The 21,318-nt window shown below is 32.9% G+C and overlaps 2 protein-coding genes across 3 annotated transcripts in view; one reads left to right on the top strand and one right to left on the bottom strand.

Annotated features, from left to right (window-relative positions):
* Nucleotides 1-1,160: 1,160 nt before the first annotated feature.
* LOC129950327 (ubiquitin-like modifier-activating enzyme ATG7) lies at nt 1,161-17,374 on the top strand. The gene is made up of 11 exons (XM_056062222.1): nt 1,161-1,550; nt 1,625-1,820; nt 1,887-2,239; nt 2,301-2,507; nt 2,566-2,710; nt 2,767-2,925; nt 3,001-3,189; nt 3,269-3,436; nt 16,543-16,821; nt 16,965-17,081; nt 17,142-17,374. Exons 1-11 carry the CDS (start codon nt 1,351-1,353, stop codon nt 17,184-17,186), a joined length of 2,058 nt encoding a protein of 685 aa, XP_055918197.1. The 5' UTR covers nt 1,161-1,350; the 3' UTR covers nt 17,187-17,374.
* Nucleotides 3,584-21,318, bottom strand: part of LOC129950328 (32 kDa beta-galactoside-binding lectin) — a 64,626-nt gene continuing 46,891 nt past the window's right edge. Inside the window, exons 1-3 of one of the 2 annotated variants that reach the window (XM_056062223.1) lie at nt 9,053-9,257; nt 4,008-4,598; nt 3,584-3,939 (exon numbers count right to left, since the gene is read on the bottom strand). In XM_056062223.1, coding sequence (XP_055918198.1) covers nt 3,654-3,939; nt 4,008-4,598; nt 9,053-9,144 — 969 coding nt within the window. In that variant the 5' untranslated portion in view covers nt 9,145-9,257 and the 3' untranslated portion in view covers nt 3,584-3,653. Of the gene's footprint in view, nt 3,940-4,007; nt 4,599-9,052; nt 9,258-21,318 lie in introns of those variants that run through there. The other variant, XM_056062224.1, reaches the window with a different exon arrangement.

Below are 21,318 nucleotides of genomic sequence, written 5' to 3'. Positions count from 1 at the left end.
TCACTTTGGAAACTGCGTTGATGAGTCCAATTGTCGAATATTGTTCTCGGATAATTAAAAATTATAGCTAAAAAGACTCTTGCCCACTCTATTCTTAACTTGTCGGCATGTTTTTTGGGTTGTTGGTAAGAATAGACCCTAATTATTCGAAAACTCGGTAAATAAATGGCGCTACAAAGCCGTAAGTGTAGCTTATTTATGGCCAGAGTAAGATGATGATGGAAGGACATTTATTGTTTATTTATTACTAATATTAAGTGCAATGTAAAATTGCAAATAATAGTTACTACGAATTCATTAAACAAAATAGCCATAAGCAACGAAACAATAGCAATGTTACAAGAAAAGTTTATTGACCCTTTTATATCTCCAAGAAGTGATTTAGTACTGTGATGTTAGGAGACCTTAAATATAAGAAATAAGGGGCCAAATATAGGTATTATTGAAACCAATCCGGAAAATTTTTTGAATGGATGTTTTAACACAAAGAATTTTTTTTGAGAAAAAAAGGTAAAAGACGCAGTTATTTTTCGCTTAAAATGTATTTTTCCATATTTCGGATGGCAAATCATTATCCTGAAGAAGTCAGTTGAAATCGATCCGGAAAAATTTGGAATCGATATTGACGGTATTTCCCTTTGATTAGAAATGAAAACTATATACTTATCGATCGGAAATCACACAAAGTATTTTCAAGAAAAATTTCAATTTGTTTTCCAATCAAAATGACATAATTTTGTAATGTCAAAATATTCCAATGTTAGTTTTCAATGATGAAAACCAATAAAAGCTATAACTGGCGCCGAAAAGCTGATACTTTTATGTTCAAAAGCGAGACGAATCTTTCCACTGATTTGTGTTCTAATTTCACACACTTCCAATGACAGATTTCTGCCAGTAAACATTTTTCCATGGATATTATATAGGATTTTTTTTTTCAATCACATACATTTTTAATGTTCGCTTTAAAAGACTTGCCAAAATTTCAATAATTGGTATCAATTATGAAAACCAATGATGGCTATAATTGAACCCTAAGCCACTGTTCCACTATCGATTCAATTCCATTAAAAATTCTCATTTCAAAATGAACCATCAACCTCCCATCTCTAGAATAAATTGTTCACCTTGTTTTTTATTATAAAACAGCTGACAGCTCATTTGTTTTGACTTTTCACGCAAGCAAAACAACACTTTTGTTTTCTTTGTAGAAAATATATAAAATAAAACAATAAAAAAATAAATAAAGTGTTTTGTCTTGAGTAATCAAACATCCTCAACGTCAACTAATTCTTCAAAGATAGTATACCTCATCCTGAACTCATTGTCTTAATTTATTCACGAAGAACAATGACATCAAGTGATAATAAAGAAGTCTTTCTGTTCCAACCATTAAAGTCCTTTGTCAGCCCAACCTTCTGGCATAAACTCTCGGAGATAAAAATCGATTTTGATCGATTATCGGATGCTGCCAAGCCGGTCTATGGATTCTATACGAATTGCAATTCCAAGTCATGCCTCCTAGAAGTGGATTATAGTTCTTTTAACACGTAAGCAGATTTCATTAATTTTTGTCTTCGACTTTTAACCATTAATGTCCTTGTTAAACGTTATCTCTCGTTAGATCATTCAATCCTCCGAAAGACTACTACACAGCAATTGGAACCCTTTATAACAAAAATACCATTGAAGATTTTAAGGAATGTGATAAAAATGCCCTCTTGCAAGCTGAAGGTCATAAATTCCTCGATGACATCGCCACGGGAACAATCCTTGACGATCCTAGATTATTAGCACGTTTTATAATTTTATCTTTTGCTGTAAGTATAGTTTTTCCTGAAAAATATGTGAATCCTTTTTTAAATGAGAATGATTTATCGATTTAGGATTTAAAAACCCACAACTACTACTATTGGTTCGCCTTCCCATGTCCACTTAAACCAACGTTAGAAGTCAGCCCAGGTACTAAACCTTTGCGTCTTGCAGACTTACCAGATCTCTTCCATATGATTCAAATTATTGAATCTCTTCCGGATCAAAAACGAAGCTTTTTCATACTTAACAAATCAATAAAAGATCGTTGCATTGAGTTGAAAGACGTTATCGACCCAAATAACCTCATGGACAACTTGCTGGATCAAAATATTGACGATTTGTATTTCTGCTTTGCCGATCCAAGTGAATATGATAATCCATCTTGGCTTATGAGGACTTATGCAGCGTTTTTGCATTTATCATGGTGAGATAGTTTTAAATTGACATCAATAAGCCCAAATAGTGAAAATTGCTTTATGCTATAGTCCCTCACTAGCTGGAAAAAATATTAAATTTATGGGTGTGCGATACACCTCTGTGGGAAAATATGGAAGTAGCCTTATTTGGGAGGTTTATTTACCAAAAGACGATAAATATATCGATGATTTGAAATTTGTTGGCTGGGAACCAAATAAAAACAACAAAATGGGACCTCGTATGGTTTCCATGAGGGATAGTATGGATCCAGCCAAGTAATCAAAAACATTAAACATTATTTTGTTCCTTCGAAAACGTTTTATTTTTTTCTAGATTGGCTGAAAATTCTATAAATTTAAATTTAAAATTGATGAAATGGAGACTTGTACCTGAACTTAATTTAGAGACAATGGCGGACACGAAATGCCTACTGTTTGGTGCTGGAACTCTTGGTTGTGCTGTTGCAAGAAATCTTTTGGTAGGTTTAGTTTAATTTGTCGCCAAAAAATGTTTGTCATTCAAAAGTTTGTTTAGAGTTGGGGATTCAAACATATAACTTTAATAGACAACGGAAAAATAAGTTTTTCCAATCCAGTACGACAAAATCTCTATACTCACGAAGATGCTGTGCAAGGCAGTAATATGAAAGCTACAACAGCTGCAAAAAGGCTCAAGGAAATCAATCCAAATTCAGTAAGTTTCGAATCTCTTCACATTCTCTTATGCATGTTTGAGTAATTTGACCAAATTTTCCTTTAATTTGTAAAGATTACCCAAGGATACGTTATGCAAATTCCAATGCCTGGTCATACAATTGGTGACTCAATAAAAGAAGGTGCCATCGAAGATTTAGAAAAAATAATTTCACTGGTTAGAGAGCATGATGTTATATTTTTACTGACTGATTCCAGGGAAAGCCGATGGCTGCCTACAATGCTAGGTGCTGCTAACAAGAAGGTACAATTTCAATTACTCCTTCTGTTGTAGTTTTGATTTTATTGAAAAAGTTATGCTCATGTTAAATGTTTGTTCTTAGATCGTGTTAAATGCAGCTCTTGGGTTCGATAGCTATCTTGTGATGAGACATGGAAATATGCAAGATCTCGGAGAGAGTTCGAAATATGTAGATATTGGAGATTTAAAATGCATTCCTGGATCGCAACTGGGATGTTACTTTTGCAATGATATAACTGCTCCAGGAAACGTAAGTATTACTTTCTTCTTATTTTTGTAACCGCACATGATGAATGTGAATGCCTTACCCAACTCTTTAAGGACAATATGCACCCGTATCTGTTCTTAAATCCTAACCTGTATTCCTAAAGCTCAAGCGGTGTTTAAACGTCAAACATATTACGGACACCCATTTAATGTGTAAAAACAATTTTATTTTATAAAATAACCAACAAAAAAAAATGAATTTACGCGATTTCGTAACCATACGCTGAGTAGCTTTCAAAGCCTCTACACGATACATCTCCCATTTGAACATGGTCTACTCGTGTAACATGCATTCTGAGTCCATTTATGCAGGTAATCTTGAATCCCACTAAGTTCGACAATACATTAGGCGTTCTATAAGCAAAAGAACTATATGGCCTTCCATCAACGGCAAACAGGAATTCATGCTCCGCAAATGCTATCGCTAAAGTAAATTGTTGATTAAATGTGAATGGAAAACCTCCGTGTCTTTCCTCCGGACCGAATCTACAGAGAAAAAGTACTATTAACTTTATCTTTATTTTTATATATAAAGCTAAGCTTCATGAACTTACTCAAAACTTTTGTTCATATTATTTCGAACAACTACCTTCTGGTCAAATCGCACACTAAAATGCAACTCTTCCCGCTTTGTATCACTCTCTGTGAATTTTATGATGAATTGTCCCTTCTTGTTGTCGAAACATCTAGCCGTAATGACAATCACATGTCCGGGACTAAATAATATTGGAATATCATTGCTAAAAGATTTACCAAAATCCGAAGCATGTATGGCTGGCCAAGGTATGGGAAAGGCGGAACGATGATCAATTTGTTTAATGGTTTGAATATGATCGCGGATCTCAAGAGTACGAATTGATTCCAATGGAATGCGATGTTGGAAAGTGCAGAAAGGTTTGCTGTTTATGGAAATGTAAAATTTCTCTTCAGTTGCGAATATGTAAAGCATGAAAAAATCCCCAGAAACTATTGGATTTCGAGCTGTATGCTCGTCCAAGTTGATGTTAGTCTCCTCTTCACCCCATGTTCCATTTTGGCGGGAATTTCGTGTAATGTTGTCTTCGCGAAAATAGCACGACAAACGTAAGCCAACATCACACTCGGGATTTACTGAAGTCTTAGATGTGCATAGGTTTATATGAAATCTACAAAAAAAGAAACAAATAAAAGTCAACTTAAGATATATACAAACAATAACAAATTGTATTTATATAATAACCTAACTTCTAAATTAATGTAAAAGATTTCTGTTTCATTGTTAAAAGTCTGGGAACTCTTTCAAGACTATAGCCGAAGAATCCGCAGAATTAATTCATGAAAATTTGTGATTGGAATCGGCGCAGGGTGTCATCCTAAGCAACACGTCATAAGTAACGCAAAATCCTCCTAATTGTCTTTTTATATAATTTTATTGGAAGGGGGTGAATATAAAACAAACTGAAATATTTACTTTGGCACAAGCAAAACATATTATGAAACATGATTTAAGGGTAGTTTTTAAGGCCCAACCTAATAAATGTCTTTAACTTTAAAATAATGCTATCTTATTAAAACATACAGACTCTAATCCTCTCACCCCTGCTCTCTTACGATTGTTTGAAAAAATAAGATGACACTACATTTTGGTGAATTTTGAAGTTCAATCGTATTGTAATATTAAATCCTAAGAAAACGAATTCAATCACAGACAGCCCTCGCTCAATGACGAAGTTTATTAAGATCTTCCAAAATCAGTTGTTGCACTAGAAACAATGGATGCTGTGCTAATAAAAGGTCACCACACCGTTAGATGGAGATTTGTGAACATAATCCAGCATGTGGCCACCGTACTGATTGATAAACGTTCAACGGTTAATTCCGAATAGGCAATGGCATTTGTTTGGATTCTTTGTCAAATTATTCAAAATGCAAACAAATTGAAACAGCTCAGTGTTTTAAGACACATTCAATTGGTTGTTCCTCCGCCTTTTGCTATAAATCTGTTTTTGAGCACGTATTTTTAAGGTAAAATCTTTTTTAAGTGGAGATTGGGCGTAAGATTCAATCCCATGGAGGATAAAAAGGAGGCGTTTTCAAACGGACTTACCTGCCAAAGTCTCGTTACTTACTTACTTAAGGTGACGCTACAGTTCAGGGCGGACCTGGGCCTCAACCAACATGCGTCTCCAGCCAGCTCGGTCCCTAGCTAGCTGTCTCCAGTTTCGCACGCCAAGTTGGTTGAGGTCTTCACCCTACTGCGTGCGCCACCTGAGTCGCGGTCTTCCGGATTGGAGCATTGATGTTCATTCGCTCTCCATGACCCAGCCATCTAAGCTGATGGACTTTAATTCTGCTAGTTAGGTCAGTGTCGCTGTACAGCCCGTATAGTTCGTCGTTATATCTTTTCCTCCATTCTCCACACGGGACCAAAAATCAGCCGAAGCATCCTAAGACGCTCTCATCTTTCTTTGACAAGGTCCAGGCCTCAGCGCCATAAATGAGAACCGGGATGATGAGTGTCTTATAGATGGTGATTTTAGATGCTCGAGAGGACTTTACTTCTCAATTGCCTTCTAAGTCCAAAAAAGCAGCTGGTGTCGTTGTCTGTGTTTATAGCGGTGCCTAGGTAGACAAAGTCCTTAACTACCTCGAAGTTATAGCTGTCTATGGTGACTTTTTGTCCAAGACGTCGTTGTTCCATGTCCTTTTTTGATGAAAGAATATACTTGGTCTTGTCTCATTGACCACTAAACCCATCTTCTTCGCTTCCGTCGCAATGGTCAAAACGCTCCACTGACATCACGCTTTGATCTTCCAATTATGTCAATATAAACTGCGTATCCGACTAATTGGATGGACCTTTGGAAGATTGTGCCTCTAGTGTTGATGGTTGAGTTTTGAACAATTCTTTCCAGAGCGATGTTGAAGAAGTCGCATGACAGATAGACATCCCCTTGTCTAAAATCTTTTTTGACATCAAATGCATCGGTAAGATCTTTTCCGACCTTAATAGAGCAGCGTGCATTCTCCATCGTCATTCAGCACAAACGGATAAGTTTGACAGGGATCCCAAAACTAGACATTGCTCGGTAGAGCTCTTCCCTATGGATGCTGTCATACGAGGCTTTAAATTCGATAAAGAAATGGTGGGTATCGATTTGAAGCTCCTGGGTTTTTTCCAAGATCTGCCGTAGTGTGAATATTTGGTGATAGTGGACTTTCCTGGTCTGAAGCCAAAGTCTCGTTACATATCTTTTTTCTGACTAATGTTTTTTTTTTTTCATTTAGAAATGTCAGTTTTTTTCCTGATCTTGTATATATAACTATTATCAACTCTCCTCGGCTGCCAAACGCGAAAAGAATTCTGCCACACTTTGGGATTCCATATCAAACTGTTTATCCATACAACCCTTTCTGCACTAGTTTCAGTTATACAGAATTTTAGGCCGCTTTTCGGGTTATAATGGTTATAATTAACTCCAGTTTTGCCAAATTTCATCCTATTCCTAATTTTTTCTGAAAAAAGTATGATCAAAATATTTAAAGATCTCAACATTCATAAATCCGCTGGCCCAGATGGTATCCCCGCTATTATTCTGAAGAGGTGTTCTTCCACGCTAGCAAAACCACTGCGTAAGTTTTTCCATCTATCCTATTCTTCTGGGTTCGTTTCGAGTAGTTAGAAAACTGCATTTGTTCAGCCAATCACAAAAAAAAGGCAAATCTACTTGTCCCACAAATTACCGACCGATATCACTAACGTCCCTTCTATTATCTGCTTAAGAAATATCTTGAGGAACGGAAGCTTCTTAATGACTGGCAATAAGGCTTTCATAGCAATAGCTCCACTGGTAATCTCATGGTTCATCTCACCGAACAGTGGAACAAATCTTTACATCGTTTTGGAAAAAGTAAGACTATGGCACTTGATATTTCAAAGGCATTTGATAAAGTCTGGCATCTTGCTGTCTTATCGAAAATGCGTGCTTTCGGTATCGACGAGTCTCTCCTTCGTTGGATTTGAAATTTTCTTTCGAACCGTTCAATAAAAGTTGTTTTGGACGGATTCAAGTCTGAAACACATAAAATAAATGCTCATTTTTATAAATGATCTGTCTGCTACTTTTAATCCAATACATTGTTTCGCTGACGATAGCGCTCTTAGCTTTTCATATTCGTTTCCAGACTCACGACCCTCCAAAAAAATCGTGTGGAATTTCATGCTTCAAAGCGCAATGCTGTCTTGCATCGTTAAAGCGAGATAAACCCTCTTTGCCACTTTCTATGAGTGGCACTTGCATCAACGAAACGGAAAATCTTGACATCCTTGGAATGTGCAACCACCTTTTGTGGAGCGATCACATGCGCGATGTTGGCAAAAACGCCACAAGATGTCTAGGTTTTTTGAGACGCTGCAAGAAATTGTTCTCTCCGTCTGATCTGGCTACAATCTACAAAACCTATTTACGTCCGAAACTTGAATATAACTCTCATCTCTGGGCTGTTGCTACTGTAACTTGTTTATCCTCCTAGACAGTATTAAAAAAAAAAGCTTTTAAAATGATTGTTGACATTAAAATCATCAACTCGTTTACGTCACTCGAACATCGACACAAGGTTTCTTGCCTCACCCTTTTTTACGGTTATTTTAATGGACTATACTCTAGTGAAATAGCCAGTTGCATTCCTCCCCTAAACAATTTAACTGTAATACCCGCGCTTCTAGGAATGCCCATCAGTTTACCCTTGAGCCCAACTTCGGCCGTACTATGAAGTACAGAGATTCATTTTTTAGCCGTACTACGCGAATGTGGAACGCCATGACACACTCTATCTTCCCCTGGCAGTGCAAAGAGGGGTAAATCTGTCGAAAACCACAGATCTGCAGATTTAATTTCAAATCAAAAATAAATCAATTTAATTTGACCATGAAAAACAAAAAAGAGGAGAAATTTGTGTTTTCACAGTTCTAGATAAAGAATAAATTCAAAACCCCATACGTTTCAATAAAGCGAGTTTACTGGTCATTACATATCTTTTGTTTACATTTTTCACATTTACCGTAAGTAAGGAACCTATAGCTTTTTCTTTACATGTTAGCTTTACTTAATTTAAGTGCAGCAAACATTTCAAATCAAAAGTAACTACTGTTATTTTGATCATAGCTATATATGAATGTATATACCATGAGTCGAAATTTCAAATTTGTATCTTTATAAAGAATTTTACTAGAAATTATCATTTAAAATACTTTAAACCAACAAAAGCGCAGATGATACACATACATCATTATGTGTGTGTAATATAATTTCAATGATTTTTAAAAATTAAATTTTCAATTTTTTTATAGAGTTGAATAAAGCTTTAAAAAGATAAACAAATATATAGTTGTCAATAAATGCCTAAGATAAATATTTATAATTACAGCGATGACGTGAAGCTTTGCCAAGCTCACGTGTGTACTTTTCTAAATTTATTATTTTGTGGCAGGTTCTCTTTAACACTTTATATCAATAACTATTAAAATTGCTCCACTTAAGCTTCCAATATTTTTGTTACCACTATAATTATCACGACTGACACTAAACAATATTTTAGAACACAAATCTATGTTCCTCACCTAGATGCTCCATCAATTGTTTTTGCCACAATAACAAGTGAGTGTCCAAATTCTAGGTGATGAGCTAGATTTCCAGTGAATTCAGTTAACATTTTTATAATTTAATGTTTATACACTACGACAATTAAAAAAAAAAAAACAAATTGTTAAAACAGTTCGTTAACACACCAAACTTATGTAAACTAACTTCAACGGGTAAGTTCGATCAAATACTACAAATAATGTATTTACCCATTTGTGGATGGCCGTAATGTTATCATTTTTCGAAAGAAAAAAAAAACACCTACCTCTGTTTATCTAATCTCACAAGTCGTCAAGAATAAATGTGGGATCCATACTTTGTTAACATAATTTTTTAATAGTTTATTCTTAAGTGGGTCTAAGTTAACAATCTATGGAAGTGCATAATTTTATTCGTTTTCTTAATGAATATGTTCTTAGTTTTGTTTATACTATTTGATTATAATATTTTTGATTTAGCTCTAAGACTTTTTCGATAATTTTATATTCCAAATTTAACTGAAAGTTCACCAGCTTACGACCTCATGTGGTGTGTGAATTTTCGATACAGGTAATAGCAACAGGTTGTGATGAAAGCTTGCTTCGAAAGCTTTCCTAGAACTTAAAAGCTCAAAATAATTATTATATTAAGTCCAGTGGAAAAAATTCTAAGGGGTTCTACACACGATCATCGATCAACTAAATATGAATAAGCTTTTCAAAATTCTAAAAACTCGTTTTTGAAACAAATTTGGTGGTCGTGCACAAATTCAAAAAAGAGGCTGGGATGCGACCCACACTGATAACTTCCCATGCCGTCTGTCGATTTGACTTGCTTAAAAGTTTGTCTTTATGTACTCGAATCAATTTTTTACCAAGTTTGCGTACTATTTTATGTAGATTTTATTTAAAAAAAACGGACTGTTGGATTTTTATAAAAAAATTACTGAATATCGAAAACAATATTTTCTGTGAAATAAAATAAGTTTGAAGCCAATATTTTTAATTTTTGAAAAGCTATTTGAGTTGAAAATCAATTTTTACCAACTTTTGTTAAATTTTACTGAATGTTGAAAACAATATTTCTTATAAGATAAAAGTAGTTTGAAGCCAATATTTCAAAATTTTGAAAAGATATTTGAGTCGAAAATCAATTTTTACCAACTTTTGTTAAATTTTTTTAGGTTTTTAAGTTTATGTACAAAAACTGTTAATTCGATTTTTTTCAAATTTTTTTTTTAAGATAAAAGTAGATTAAAGCCATAATCTACAATTTTTGAAGATATATTTGAGTCCAAAATCAATTTTTACCAACTTTTATACATTTTTGTTTAGATTTTTTTTTTGTAAGAAAACTGTCAATTCGATTTTTCTCAACATTTTTCAGAATGTTGAAAACAATATTTCTTATAAGTAAAAATTAGTTAGAAACTATTACCTCAATTTTTTGAAAAGATATTTTTTACCAACTTTTGTTAATTTTTTTTTCGGTTTTTAATTTTTTGTTAGAAAACTGTCAATTTGAATTTTTTCAAAATTTTACTAAGTGTTGACAATAATATTTTTTGAACGATGAAAGTAAATTAAAGCCAATATCTCAAAGTTTTAAAAAGATACTTTAGTCGAAAATCAATTTTTACCAACTTTTATTAATTTTTTTTAGGTTTTAATTCTTTGTAAGAAAACTGTCAATTCGGTTTTTCTCAACATTTTTCAGAATGTTGAAAACAATATTTCTTATAAGATAAAATAAGCTTGAAGCCTAAATTTCAAGTTTTTGAAAAGATATTTGAATCGATATTCAATTTTTACAAACTTTGAGTACATTTTTTTTAGATTTTTATTTTTTAGAAAAAAACTGTCAATTCGATTTTTCTCAAAATTTTATGAGATGTCAAAAACATTGTTTTTCGTTGCACAAAATTGTTTTAGAGATGAAATCATATTTCGATCGTAAAATTTTGGAGGTGACATTTTTTTTTTTCAGTTTTATTGATTTATAAAGAAAACCGTTATATTGATTTTTTTCAAAAAAAATTTACCTGTTTGGTATCACGTTACTATATATTATATAAAATTTAATTCAAGTCTCTAGCGTTTTTGGTTCGTAAGATATTAAGGGTTAACCAAAATTTTCACCTTTTTTTTTAAACTGCTATGGTAAAAAAACCACTAACGCAATTTTTTTGAGAGCCCTTTCTGCATCTTTCTGCCTTATTATCTGTATAACAAAATTTATTTGAAGTTGATATCTCTTCTGGTTCTTGAGCTATGAAGGACGAAAAAAACGTCGCGAATGTCCGTACGTCCGTACGTACACACGCAATCACAGACATCTTTCTAAAAATCTTTTATTTCGACTCTAGGGACCTTGAAACGTCGAGAAATGTCAAAATTTTCAATTTGACAAATCGGACCCATTACAATAACTTCCTATGGGAAGTTAAAAATTAATAATACTATGTAACAGTGAAAACTTATGTCGCTAACTTAAAGTTGAGACTGGGTGCGAAACTCACTGATAAATTTCTATCAAAGCCCTTGAAACCCTTCACAAGATTCTATTTTATGGCAAGTAAATTTAAATTTAAATAATTAAAAAAATACAATTAATTTGAGTTTTAGCATTTTTATGTGGAAAATATCGATCAAGAAAGAATAATAATATTGTGAAAATTTGGCCAAGCAATTTTGTTTTTAAAAAAATGCGTTTTTCAAAAAGATATTAATTCAAATTTTTTCTAACTGGAACAATCTATTTAAGCTTTTTTAGCGCTGAAAAATAGAGCGTTTTTCAGTTTGTTAAGTTTTGAAAAACCGATTTTTTTCAAAAATAAAAATGCGTTTTATTTCTAACGAAAAAATACATTAAAAAAATTAAACATAATTAAGTCAAAGCAAAGTTTAACAACCTGATAAGTCCAAATCAGTGTGGCTTCAGACCAGGAAAGTCCCAACATTGATCAAATATTCACATTACAGCAGATCTAGGAAAAAATCCAGGAACTTCAAATCGATACTCACAATCTCTTAACTTAATTTTAAAACGAATGACAGGATCTATAGGGAAGAGCTTTGCAAAGCAATGTCTAGTTTTGGCATCCCTGTCAAACTTATCCGTTTGTACAGAATAACGATGAAGAATGCATGCTGCTCTATGAAGGTCGGAGAAGATCTCACTGATGCAATTGATGTCAACTGAGGATTTAGACAAGGCGATGCACTGTCATGCGACTTCTTCAACATCGTTCTAGAAAGAACTGTGGAAAACTCAACCGTCAACATTAGATGTACAAACTTCCAAAAGGTCCATCCAATTAATCGGATTTGCCGATGATATTGATATGGTTAGAAGATCAAAGCGTGATGTCAGTGCACCGTTTTTGAACTTTAAGATGCGAAGCGAGGAAGATGGGTTTAATGGTATATGCTGTCACCAAAAAAGGACATTGGACGATGCCTTTTAAAACACTTCACCATAGACAGGTATAACTTTGAGGTAGTTAAGGACTTTGCCTACCTATACAACGCTATAAATCAGACAACGATATCAGAGCTGCACAGCGACATTGACTGCTTAGATGGCTGGGCCATGCAGAGCGAATGCACGTGAACGCTCTAGCCCGGAAGGTCTTCGAATACAATTCCGTTATACGGCGCAGTAGACGAAGACCATGACTGACGTGGCGCAAGTATGTAAGAGACGACCCCGACCATTGACATGGGAGATTGAGGACAGCTAGCTAGGGATCGAGCTTGTTGGAGACGCATGTTAATTAAGACCCAGGTCCGTCCCGGACTGTAGCGTCACCTTAAGTAAGTAAGTATTATAAGTTTAATACGAACATAACAAAAATTAAGTCATATTAACATAATAAAATAAATGATATAAACAATTGTCATCGAAATTTTCAGCATTAGTTATTGAAGTCTTTGGTATCGTCTGGAACATTGAAAAACATCTTGTCATTTATACTTGCTTACATCAGGTATTTTTTAAGCCCCACTTTAAGTCTTATAAACAGTTGAATACTGTTTTTTAAATAAGGAAACGAGGACACGCCGAATGTTTTACTTAGAGCTATATCAACTGTTTTCTTGATATTCTTGCTGAAGTTATTTTCAATGAAAGCTTAGATTCAATAAGCTACTTAGCGTCCTTTTTGTTATCCACCATAGTCTTGTCTTTTCCAGAGGTAAAGGATTGTATCTTGGTTTTTAAAAATGGTGGTATATTCTTCTAGTGAAATTATGACTTTTAACAATGTTCTATTATTGGAAAATAGTAGCAGATTAATTATTAACAATACATTTTTTCAAAAAAAAATTACCATAAACTTTTTACGATTGTTTTTTGTTTAGTGAACTACAAGAACAAGACAACATCAGGCGTAGGTTCTCTTTAGTCCCTTCAAATTTTAACAACTGATTTTGTTTAAGTGTTATCACAGTTAATGATGCATTAGCTTCTTTTGGGCCATAGGCCTCAACCTACGTACACATGTAAACGTCTTCTTAATTTTAGATTTCCTTAAGTTGACGTTATAAAACCAAACTTGTTTAGAATTAAAGACTTTCCCAACAGAAATGTTGATTGTGATTCTATTACAGTTCAAAAACGATGTCGACTGTGTCCTCCTTTGGCTTGTTCAGATTTGTTTGCTCAAAGTTCACAACATTTTTTAGCTTTTTTATTTCTTCGAATTTGACCTGTCCTTTTCCGAATTATTTGTACCTCAAATTCTTTGCACGTAAAGCATGTTCCCATGTGCGGGTTCCCAAAGCCGAGGTTGAAAATCGAATGAAAAAAAAATGTGTATTTGGGAAGACTACAAGTTGTATTTTTTCCTTTCATTTGAGAATTTTTAAAGAATGTCTAACATCTTTTTTATGTGTAATTCAGGTTAAAGAATGTTTCTCTTTCAATTTTGATTTTGTCTACCATTTCCGCATGGAATAATTTCTAGGAAAACAAAAGGCTATTTAAATACTTTTTGAGACTTGCAAAATTTGTTTGTTAACTTCCCATAGGAAGTTATTGTAATGGGTCCGATTTGTCAAATTGAAAATTTTGACATTTCTGGACGTTTCAAGGTCCCTAGAGTCGAAATAAAAGATTTTTAGAAAGATGTCTGTGCGTGCGTGTGTACGTACGTTCGTACTTCCGTACGTTCGCAACGTTTTTTTAGTCCTCCATAGCTCAAGAACCAGAAGAGATATCAACTTCAAATAAATTTTGTTATTCAGATAATAAGGCAGAAAGATGCAGAAAGGGCTCTCAAAAAAATTGCGTTAGTGGTTTTTTTTTACGATAGCAGTTTGAAAAGGTGAAAATTTTGGTTAACCCTTAATATCGTAAGATATTACGAACCAAAAACGCTAGAGACTTGAATTAAATTTTCTATAATATATTGTAACGTCATGTCAAAGAAGTATATTTTTTGAAATCCATTTAACGGTTTTTTTTTATAAATAAAAAAAAAACTGAAAAAAAAATTGTCAGCTCCAAAATTGTACGACCAAAGTATGATTTCATCTCCAAAATAATTTTGTGCAACGAAGAATAATGTTTTTGAAATCTGATAAAACTTTGAGAAAAATCGAATTGACAGTTTTTTTTTATAAAAATCGAAAAAAAACATTACTTAAGGTAAAAATTGAATATCGATTCAAATATCTTTTCAAAAACTTGAAATTTAGGCTTCAATCTTATTTTATCTTATAAGAAATATTGTTTTTAACATTTTGAAAAATGTTGAGAAAAACCGAATAGACAGTTTTCTTACAAAAAATAAAAACCCAAACAAAATAATTAATAAAAGTTGGTAAAAATTGATTTTCGACTCAAATATCTTTTACTTTGAGATATTGGTTTTTATTTACTTTTATCTTTCAAAAAACATTGTTTTCAATATTCAGTAAAATTTTGAAAAAAATCGAATTGATAGTATTTTTTACAAAAAATTAAAAACCGAAAAAAAATTAACAAAAGTTGGTAAAAATTGCTTTTCGACTCAAATATCTTTTCAAAAATTTGAGATATTGGCTTTAATTAACTTTTATCTTTCAAAAAATATTGTTGTAAATATTCAGTTTATTTTGAAAAAAATCGAATCGATAGTTTTTTTTACAAAAAAATTAAAAACCGAAAAAAAAAAATAACAAAAGTTGGTAAATATTGATTTTCGACTCAAATATCTTTTCAAAACTTTGAGATATTGGCTTTAATTAACTTTTATCTTTCAAAAAATATTGTTGTAAATATTCAGTTTATTTTGAAAAAAATCGAATTGACAGTTTTTTTTACAAAAAATAAAACTCTAAAAAAAACAATACTAAAACTTGGTAACAAATTTTTTTCGACTAAAATAGCTTTTCAAAAATTAAAAATATTGGCTTGAAACTTATTTTATTTCACAGAAAATATTGTTTTCGATATTCAGTAATTTTTATATAAAAATCCAACAGTCCGTTTTTTCATAAAAAATAAAATCAACAAAAAATAGTACGAAAATTTGGTAAAAATTGATACGAGTACATATAGACAAACTTTTAAGCAAGTCAAATCGACAGACGGGATGGAAAGTTATCAGTGTGGGTCGCATCCCAGCCTCTTTTTTAGTTTTGCAAAAACATTTAAATTTTTTTTAAGCTTTAGTACCTTTTTAAATCATCTTAAGCGCGTGCCAATATCAAACACTTTGATGTGCATAGCATATCTCATTTTCGTGATATTTAAGTTAAAGCAAAAACAAACATTCGATTCTTTAAAAAGTCCATTCTGCTTTCTGTACAATTGTATGATATGCATGCAAAAATTTCCATAATATAAAATTTATCTGAAATCGGTGTCTTCTCGATCTTGAAATATTTTCGAAAAAAAAGAATTATCCTAATCGTACTGCAAAAAATCTTCGAAGACTGGTCGGGGAACCTTATAAGTATCAATTTTTGCAAATATGTAGATATCCAAAATCTAAGTTCGATTAGATAACGTTAAATAGTGGCATCATAAACAAATACATACATATATAGCATTCGGCATATTACTGCTCTATATGTACATGCCACCCCATGCAATCTCTCTGCTTGGAAAACCTATAAGATTTAAGGTGGCTCTGAAATTGGGGGTTGCAAAGTTTTTTTTTGTATTTAAAGAATCTGAACAAAAAATGTAGCATTAATAATTTTCAATTTTTTCAAGAATCAAAAAACATTCACAATTAATATGCAAAAAGATAACCCGACCCCGCCAGCTAGTGCCATTGTGTATTGTTTTATTTGATTAAAGCTTTAAAAATAAAGCCAAATTGGGGTTGTTATTTCGATTTAAAAATAGGTTCAAAAGAAAAGATTTTTGGATACTGACCACACAGACACCCATCTATCTAAGAAATTCTAAATTATACCTTAAATTTTACCGATAAAAATAATTTCAATGACAAAATGTATTAATAAATAATATAAATTTATAAATTTTGTCTTTTCAGTCTTTGAAAGATCGAACTCTTGATCAGCAATGTACAGTTACTCGACCTGGGGTTTCTAACATAGCTGCTAGCTATGCAGTCGAGTTACTTGTTTCAATTCTTCAACACCCCGATAAAGACTCAGCACCTGCTTATTTCAGTTCATCTGGAAAATCAACAGAAAAAATACCAGAAGGCCTTTTAGGCATCATTCCTCATTCTATACGCGGTATGCTTTTTAATTATGAAAACATTCTGCCTGCTACAAGGAAATTCTCACAGTGCATTGCCTGCTCAGAGGTAAGAATCTTAATAACAAATAATAATTACAAATGTATTAGTTTTTAAACTAACCTAAATCGAAAAGAATACAATTGTTCACTTAGGCGTATACTTACTTTTTGGTTTTGTAACTAATTTCACTAATTTTGTTTTTATTTTAGAAAATTGTGGGTGAATTCCAAGCCAACGGCATTGAGTTCCTCTTGAAAGCCTTCGAAACCACAAAGTATCTGGAAGATTTAACCGGAATCTCCGAACTGATGAACATAGATGCCAATGTAAGTTCGATTAATGTCAACTATTTTCGTTCTCTAATTTGTTATTCCCTTCATTTTTAGATTATCGAATGTGATGAATCCGATTTTGAATTGTCCGATGAATAAAAGCCAAGAAGAGAGCACTTTCCATTTAATATAAAACCATAAAACATTAAAATCTTTAATTCAATTGTTTGTCTTTGTATTTTTAAGAATAAAGTTCAACTAAAGTTATGCATATTATTATGCCTAAAATTCTTTACTTTTCATCCTGCTCAAATAAACATAAAAATGACAGTTTGTAATCATTTTAATTTTTGTATGTCTTTTTTAACTGTAGTAAATCCTGACCTAAATCTAGACAACTATAAGGATTGTGCTGCTCCCTTTATCTATATGGCATGTTATGCAACCAAGCAAAATGAGTTTGTGCCACTTCCATTCAATGGATTCGGTTCTTCTTCCGTTTTCGCCAGTTCGTCGCGTCTTGCCTACCAAAAATGATGATATCCATCTTCATACATTAATCTATTTGTGAAATAGAAGAATAAAATTGACGACGAAAAATTGAACCTCAGCAATGTGCCGTTCTAGAGAATCCATGTGAATAGATGCTTTTTTATCAGGAGCAAAAATACCCAGCGGGTTTAAACGAAGAAGCGCATAAAAGTGCTCCCACTTTTTCAGTCTCTTACAATGCTATACCCTCTCATTTCTCATGGTGTTGTTTGGGGTGGATGGTGAGGCGCACAGGGTAAAGCATAATATTATGGTATACTGTGACTGGAAGGGTGGAGCGAGTCCCATTAAGGACATGATTGAAAATGCATCAAGTACAGCTCGTCGCCCACGAGAGTCAACAAAGAATCCGAGCGGGCGGAAATGACGGTATATTTTCGTTGGATGAACTTCCTCTTTTTCTCTCATCCTCTCTATCTCTCTCTTTCTCTCCTCCTATGTTCTTTGCCCTTACTTTTTCTCATCCTTCCCAAAACTGCTCAAGCATAGACGCATTGAAGAAGGCACATTTTAGACGACATTAATGTATTCACAGGAAGCTGTGCTTTGGTCCTTTGGAGAAGGTTGGTTGTCGCGTTTTCGGATTCGTATAGCACAGACGACAGAAGACGGTTTTCTGTCACGAAGATTGGAGCAATTCGATTTCATGTTATGGCAAACATTGTCTGGATGGAATGATGATTTAACGTCAATTGGGTTTTAAAGCTGAAATACGCGTCAGTGTTGCAAGAAGTTGGGTTGCATTTTTTTTTATTTTAAGGTTATGAACTAGAACATACATATGTATACATACGTAGTTTGAAATTGCAAAATGCTAGCAGCTGGAGGCTGTTTTATTATAATGACATGCTTTGATGTTAGGAAAAGCGGTTTGATTATGTGAGCTTTGAACTTAAATTAGTGTATACTAACAAGGAATTAATGAACTTGTTGTCGTTTGATAAATTAAGATCAATCATAATATGTACATGTGCAGTTTCAACCGCAAATCAGAAACTAATGTCGAGCAATGTTGTTAATCATCAACCATTACCTAAATATATGTTTAATTATGACATTATGGAGTTTTCCAATGTTTTAATTGCAATATTAAAATCTTATAAAATCAAAATCAAAACGATAAAACAAATTCTAAAAAAAGCAATGTAGTCTAAGAACTTAATAATAATAATAATAATAATAATAATTGTTTATGAGTAGTAGTAGTAGTAAAATGTTTTTTATTTCCAACTTAATATCCAGAAGTTAACATTTTCACATAAGATTTTAAGTTTTTTTTGAAGTTAAAACTGCAAAACTTACGACATTGACAAACGTCGTCTTTCGGGTAGTTGAATTCATGTACATATTAGTTTTAAATCAAAATTTGGTGATAATTTTAGGAACATTTTTTACTGGTTATATTTTCTCAATAGTTCATTTCGGTATGGTAAGGGTAAAGTGATAAAATTCGCAAATCCTTCAACTCTGGTACTGTTTTCTCCTTTGAGCACCTGGATTATTTCCGCTTCTATTAACTAAACAAACAAAAATTCCTTTAAGCCAGGACAAAAGTCCAAGAAGTGCTGAATGTTTTCTTCATTCATATTTTTTTTTTAGCTGATGCTTTAGTCTTGTTGCAGTATATTCGAATATTGTTTTTGATATATATCTGAGGTGAAAATCAAGAGTATAGTAATGTCCATCCTCCGCCCAGCTTCCATTGCCAAAGAGTAGTTTGGAGTAAAAGGCGGCAATTTTAAAATTCGTTTAAAAAATAGCGTTATCCACCGCTTCAAACATTCCAAAGCCCCAGATCTGAGCACCGTCGGTCGCGTCGTAGATTTAAATAGCTCTACAAACCACCTGAACTAGTTTCTATTTGGTTTTTAAGTTGATATTTCTTTTTGCTAGAAAGCATTGCCACGTCGAGTTTATGCTGTTCTCTTTTCTACGTGCTTTGAAAACGATATCTTTGGTGGAAACAAAACTCCTAAGTAAGTATAGTTTGAGACAATTCGAATTTTTTCTCCGTTTATTATCCAATTTTCTTTACTAGATTACCTTACACCATTTCTGAACACCATTATCTCGGATTTACATACTCGTATATTTACTTCTAAATGTAGCATTTAATGCAGTAACATTCCAATTGCGTTATCTTCTGCTGCAACCATATCGTCTGCATAAAGCAGCAACCTTATCTTCAAAAAGTGTCTCAAAATATTTTTAAAGCTCTTCTCCCGTCCAATTAACTAATTGTGTGTTGAAGTATATGGCTTCTATCAAGTTTACAAATTTTGTCGAAACTTCTATTGTGTGTAGTTTATTGATAACCAATTTTCTTGGGATTTCATCAAATCAAATGCAGCTTTCAAATAGACAAAAAATGTATACACCTTCGATTGATGTTACTATATCATTTGATTCCACCCATGAGTACAGCCTCTCGTTGAAAATTCCCATCATAAACTTGGCCACACAATTGTTTGATTTGGGTAAGAAGTGAATTATAATATGTTCTAAACTCAGGAGCGAAAATTTGATGATCTTGGTTACGTATTTTCTTTGTAACTTCCACCACTCTCTACTGCCTTTTACACTGCTTATTTTGAGGTCAAGCTTGATTGTTGTATGTGGACCTACTCATTTTTCAAATAGTCTTATATTCTTTTCCAGCTCGTAGACAGTTTTCTTTCACTTCGTAGTTTTCCGTTTTCCGAAAAATATTTATAACTTTTTTTCTTGGCTGTTTCGCACTCACAATTGTACCATTTATTCTTCGGCTTAAATTTTGAGCTTCCGCTCTGATCTTTTGTTGAGTTCTTATTAAATCGGTTAAGTCCTTTAGCTCGATTGGATCCTTCTAAATTATTAGATTTAAAACTAAGATTATTTTGGTACTCAGTCTTTTTCCGATCATTCCAATACAATTTAGGGAACAGATTAAACTTGGTTGTGGTGTTAGGTATAGAAATGTGCTTTAGACTCAATTTTGTGGGCATGTGGTCAGACCATATCTCTTCCTTTACACTAAATCGTTCCACGCACGTCAGTAGTTCTTTTGTTCTATTTGTTTATGATGTTGATTTGATTGATTAGATTGATTAATAATCGATGTTTCCGACCTCTGGCTCCGAACGAAAATTTCCGAAAATCATCGATTTCGTGCGTTTTCACGCTTAGTGGTATTTGTTACCCCAAAAGGATAATAATACAATCAACTTCTACGATATTCAAATAAAGTAACTACAATTTGAGACTCTTGTTGACTTGATAAATGCAATGGTTTTCAGAATACAATTGTTTTTTAAGGAATAAGGAGTAAGGAGAAAGAAGACAAAATTGGTATTGGATGGGGGTCTATACCCCCCTGTTAGGTATTGGATGGGGGTCTATACCCCCCTGTTAGGCGGGATTTTACAGAAAAGTGATTTGACATACTAAATCAAGCATTGGAAATTGAAAATCAGCAGACACGCCGTCATTTTTTGTGATATAACTTTTCTCAAAACAAATCAATTCTTGTAGTAACATTTTTAACAATATTTCCCTTGCCCCAAAGTTAAAAGAAAAACTGAAAAAATATACAAGCTAATAAATGTCTGTTGTTTAATAACAACAGACATTTATATGTATGTTATAGAGTACATTTGATATATATCGTTTTTCATTATTGACTAAAACATGTCACCAAGCCAAATCAATACTAATATTATAAAAACGAAAGAAGCTCTGTCTGTCTGTCTGTTACTCAATC

The sequence above is a fragment of the Eupeodes corollae genome, chromosome 3 (assembly GCF_945859685.1).
Source record: "Eupeodes corollae chromosome 3, idEupCoro1.1, whole genome shotgun sequence".
NCBI lineage: Eukaryota > Metazoa > Arthropoda > Insecta > Diptera > Syrphidae > Eupeodes > Eupeodes corollae.
The sequence above is the reverse complement of the archived record's forward strand: the minus strand, read 5'-3'. Positions and strand labels throughout refer to the sequence as shown.

Bases quoted from the DNA above. Each gene is read 5' to 3' on its own strand.
- LOC129950327 (XM_056062222.1), top strand. From the start codon at position 1,351: ATGACATCAAGTGATAATAAAGAAGTCTTTCTGTTCCAACCATTAAAG. The intron at 1,821-1,886 runs GTAAGTATAGTT...TTATCGATTTAG, and splicing joins TTATAATTTTATCTTTTGCT to GATTTAAAAACCCACAACTA. The intron at 2,508-2,565 runs GTAATCAAAAAC...ATTTTTTTCTAG, and splicing joins GATAGTATGGATCCAGCCAA to ATTGGCTGAAAATTCTATAA.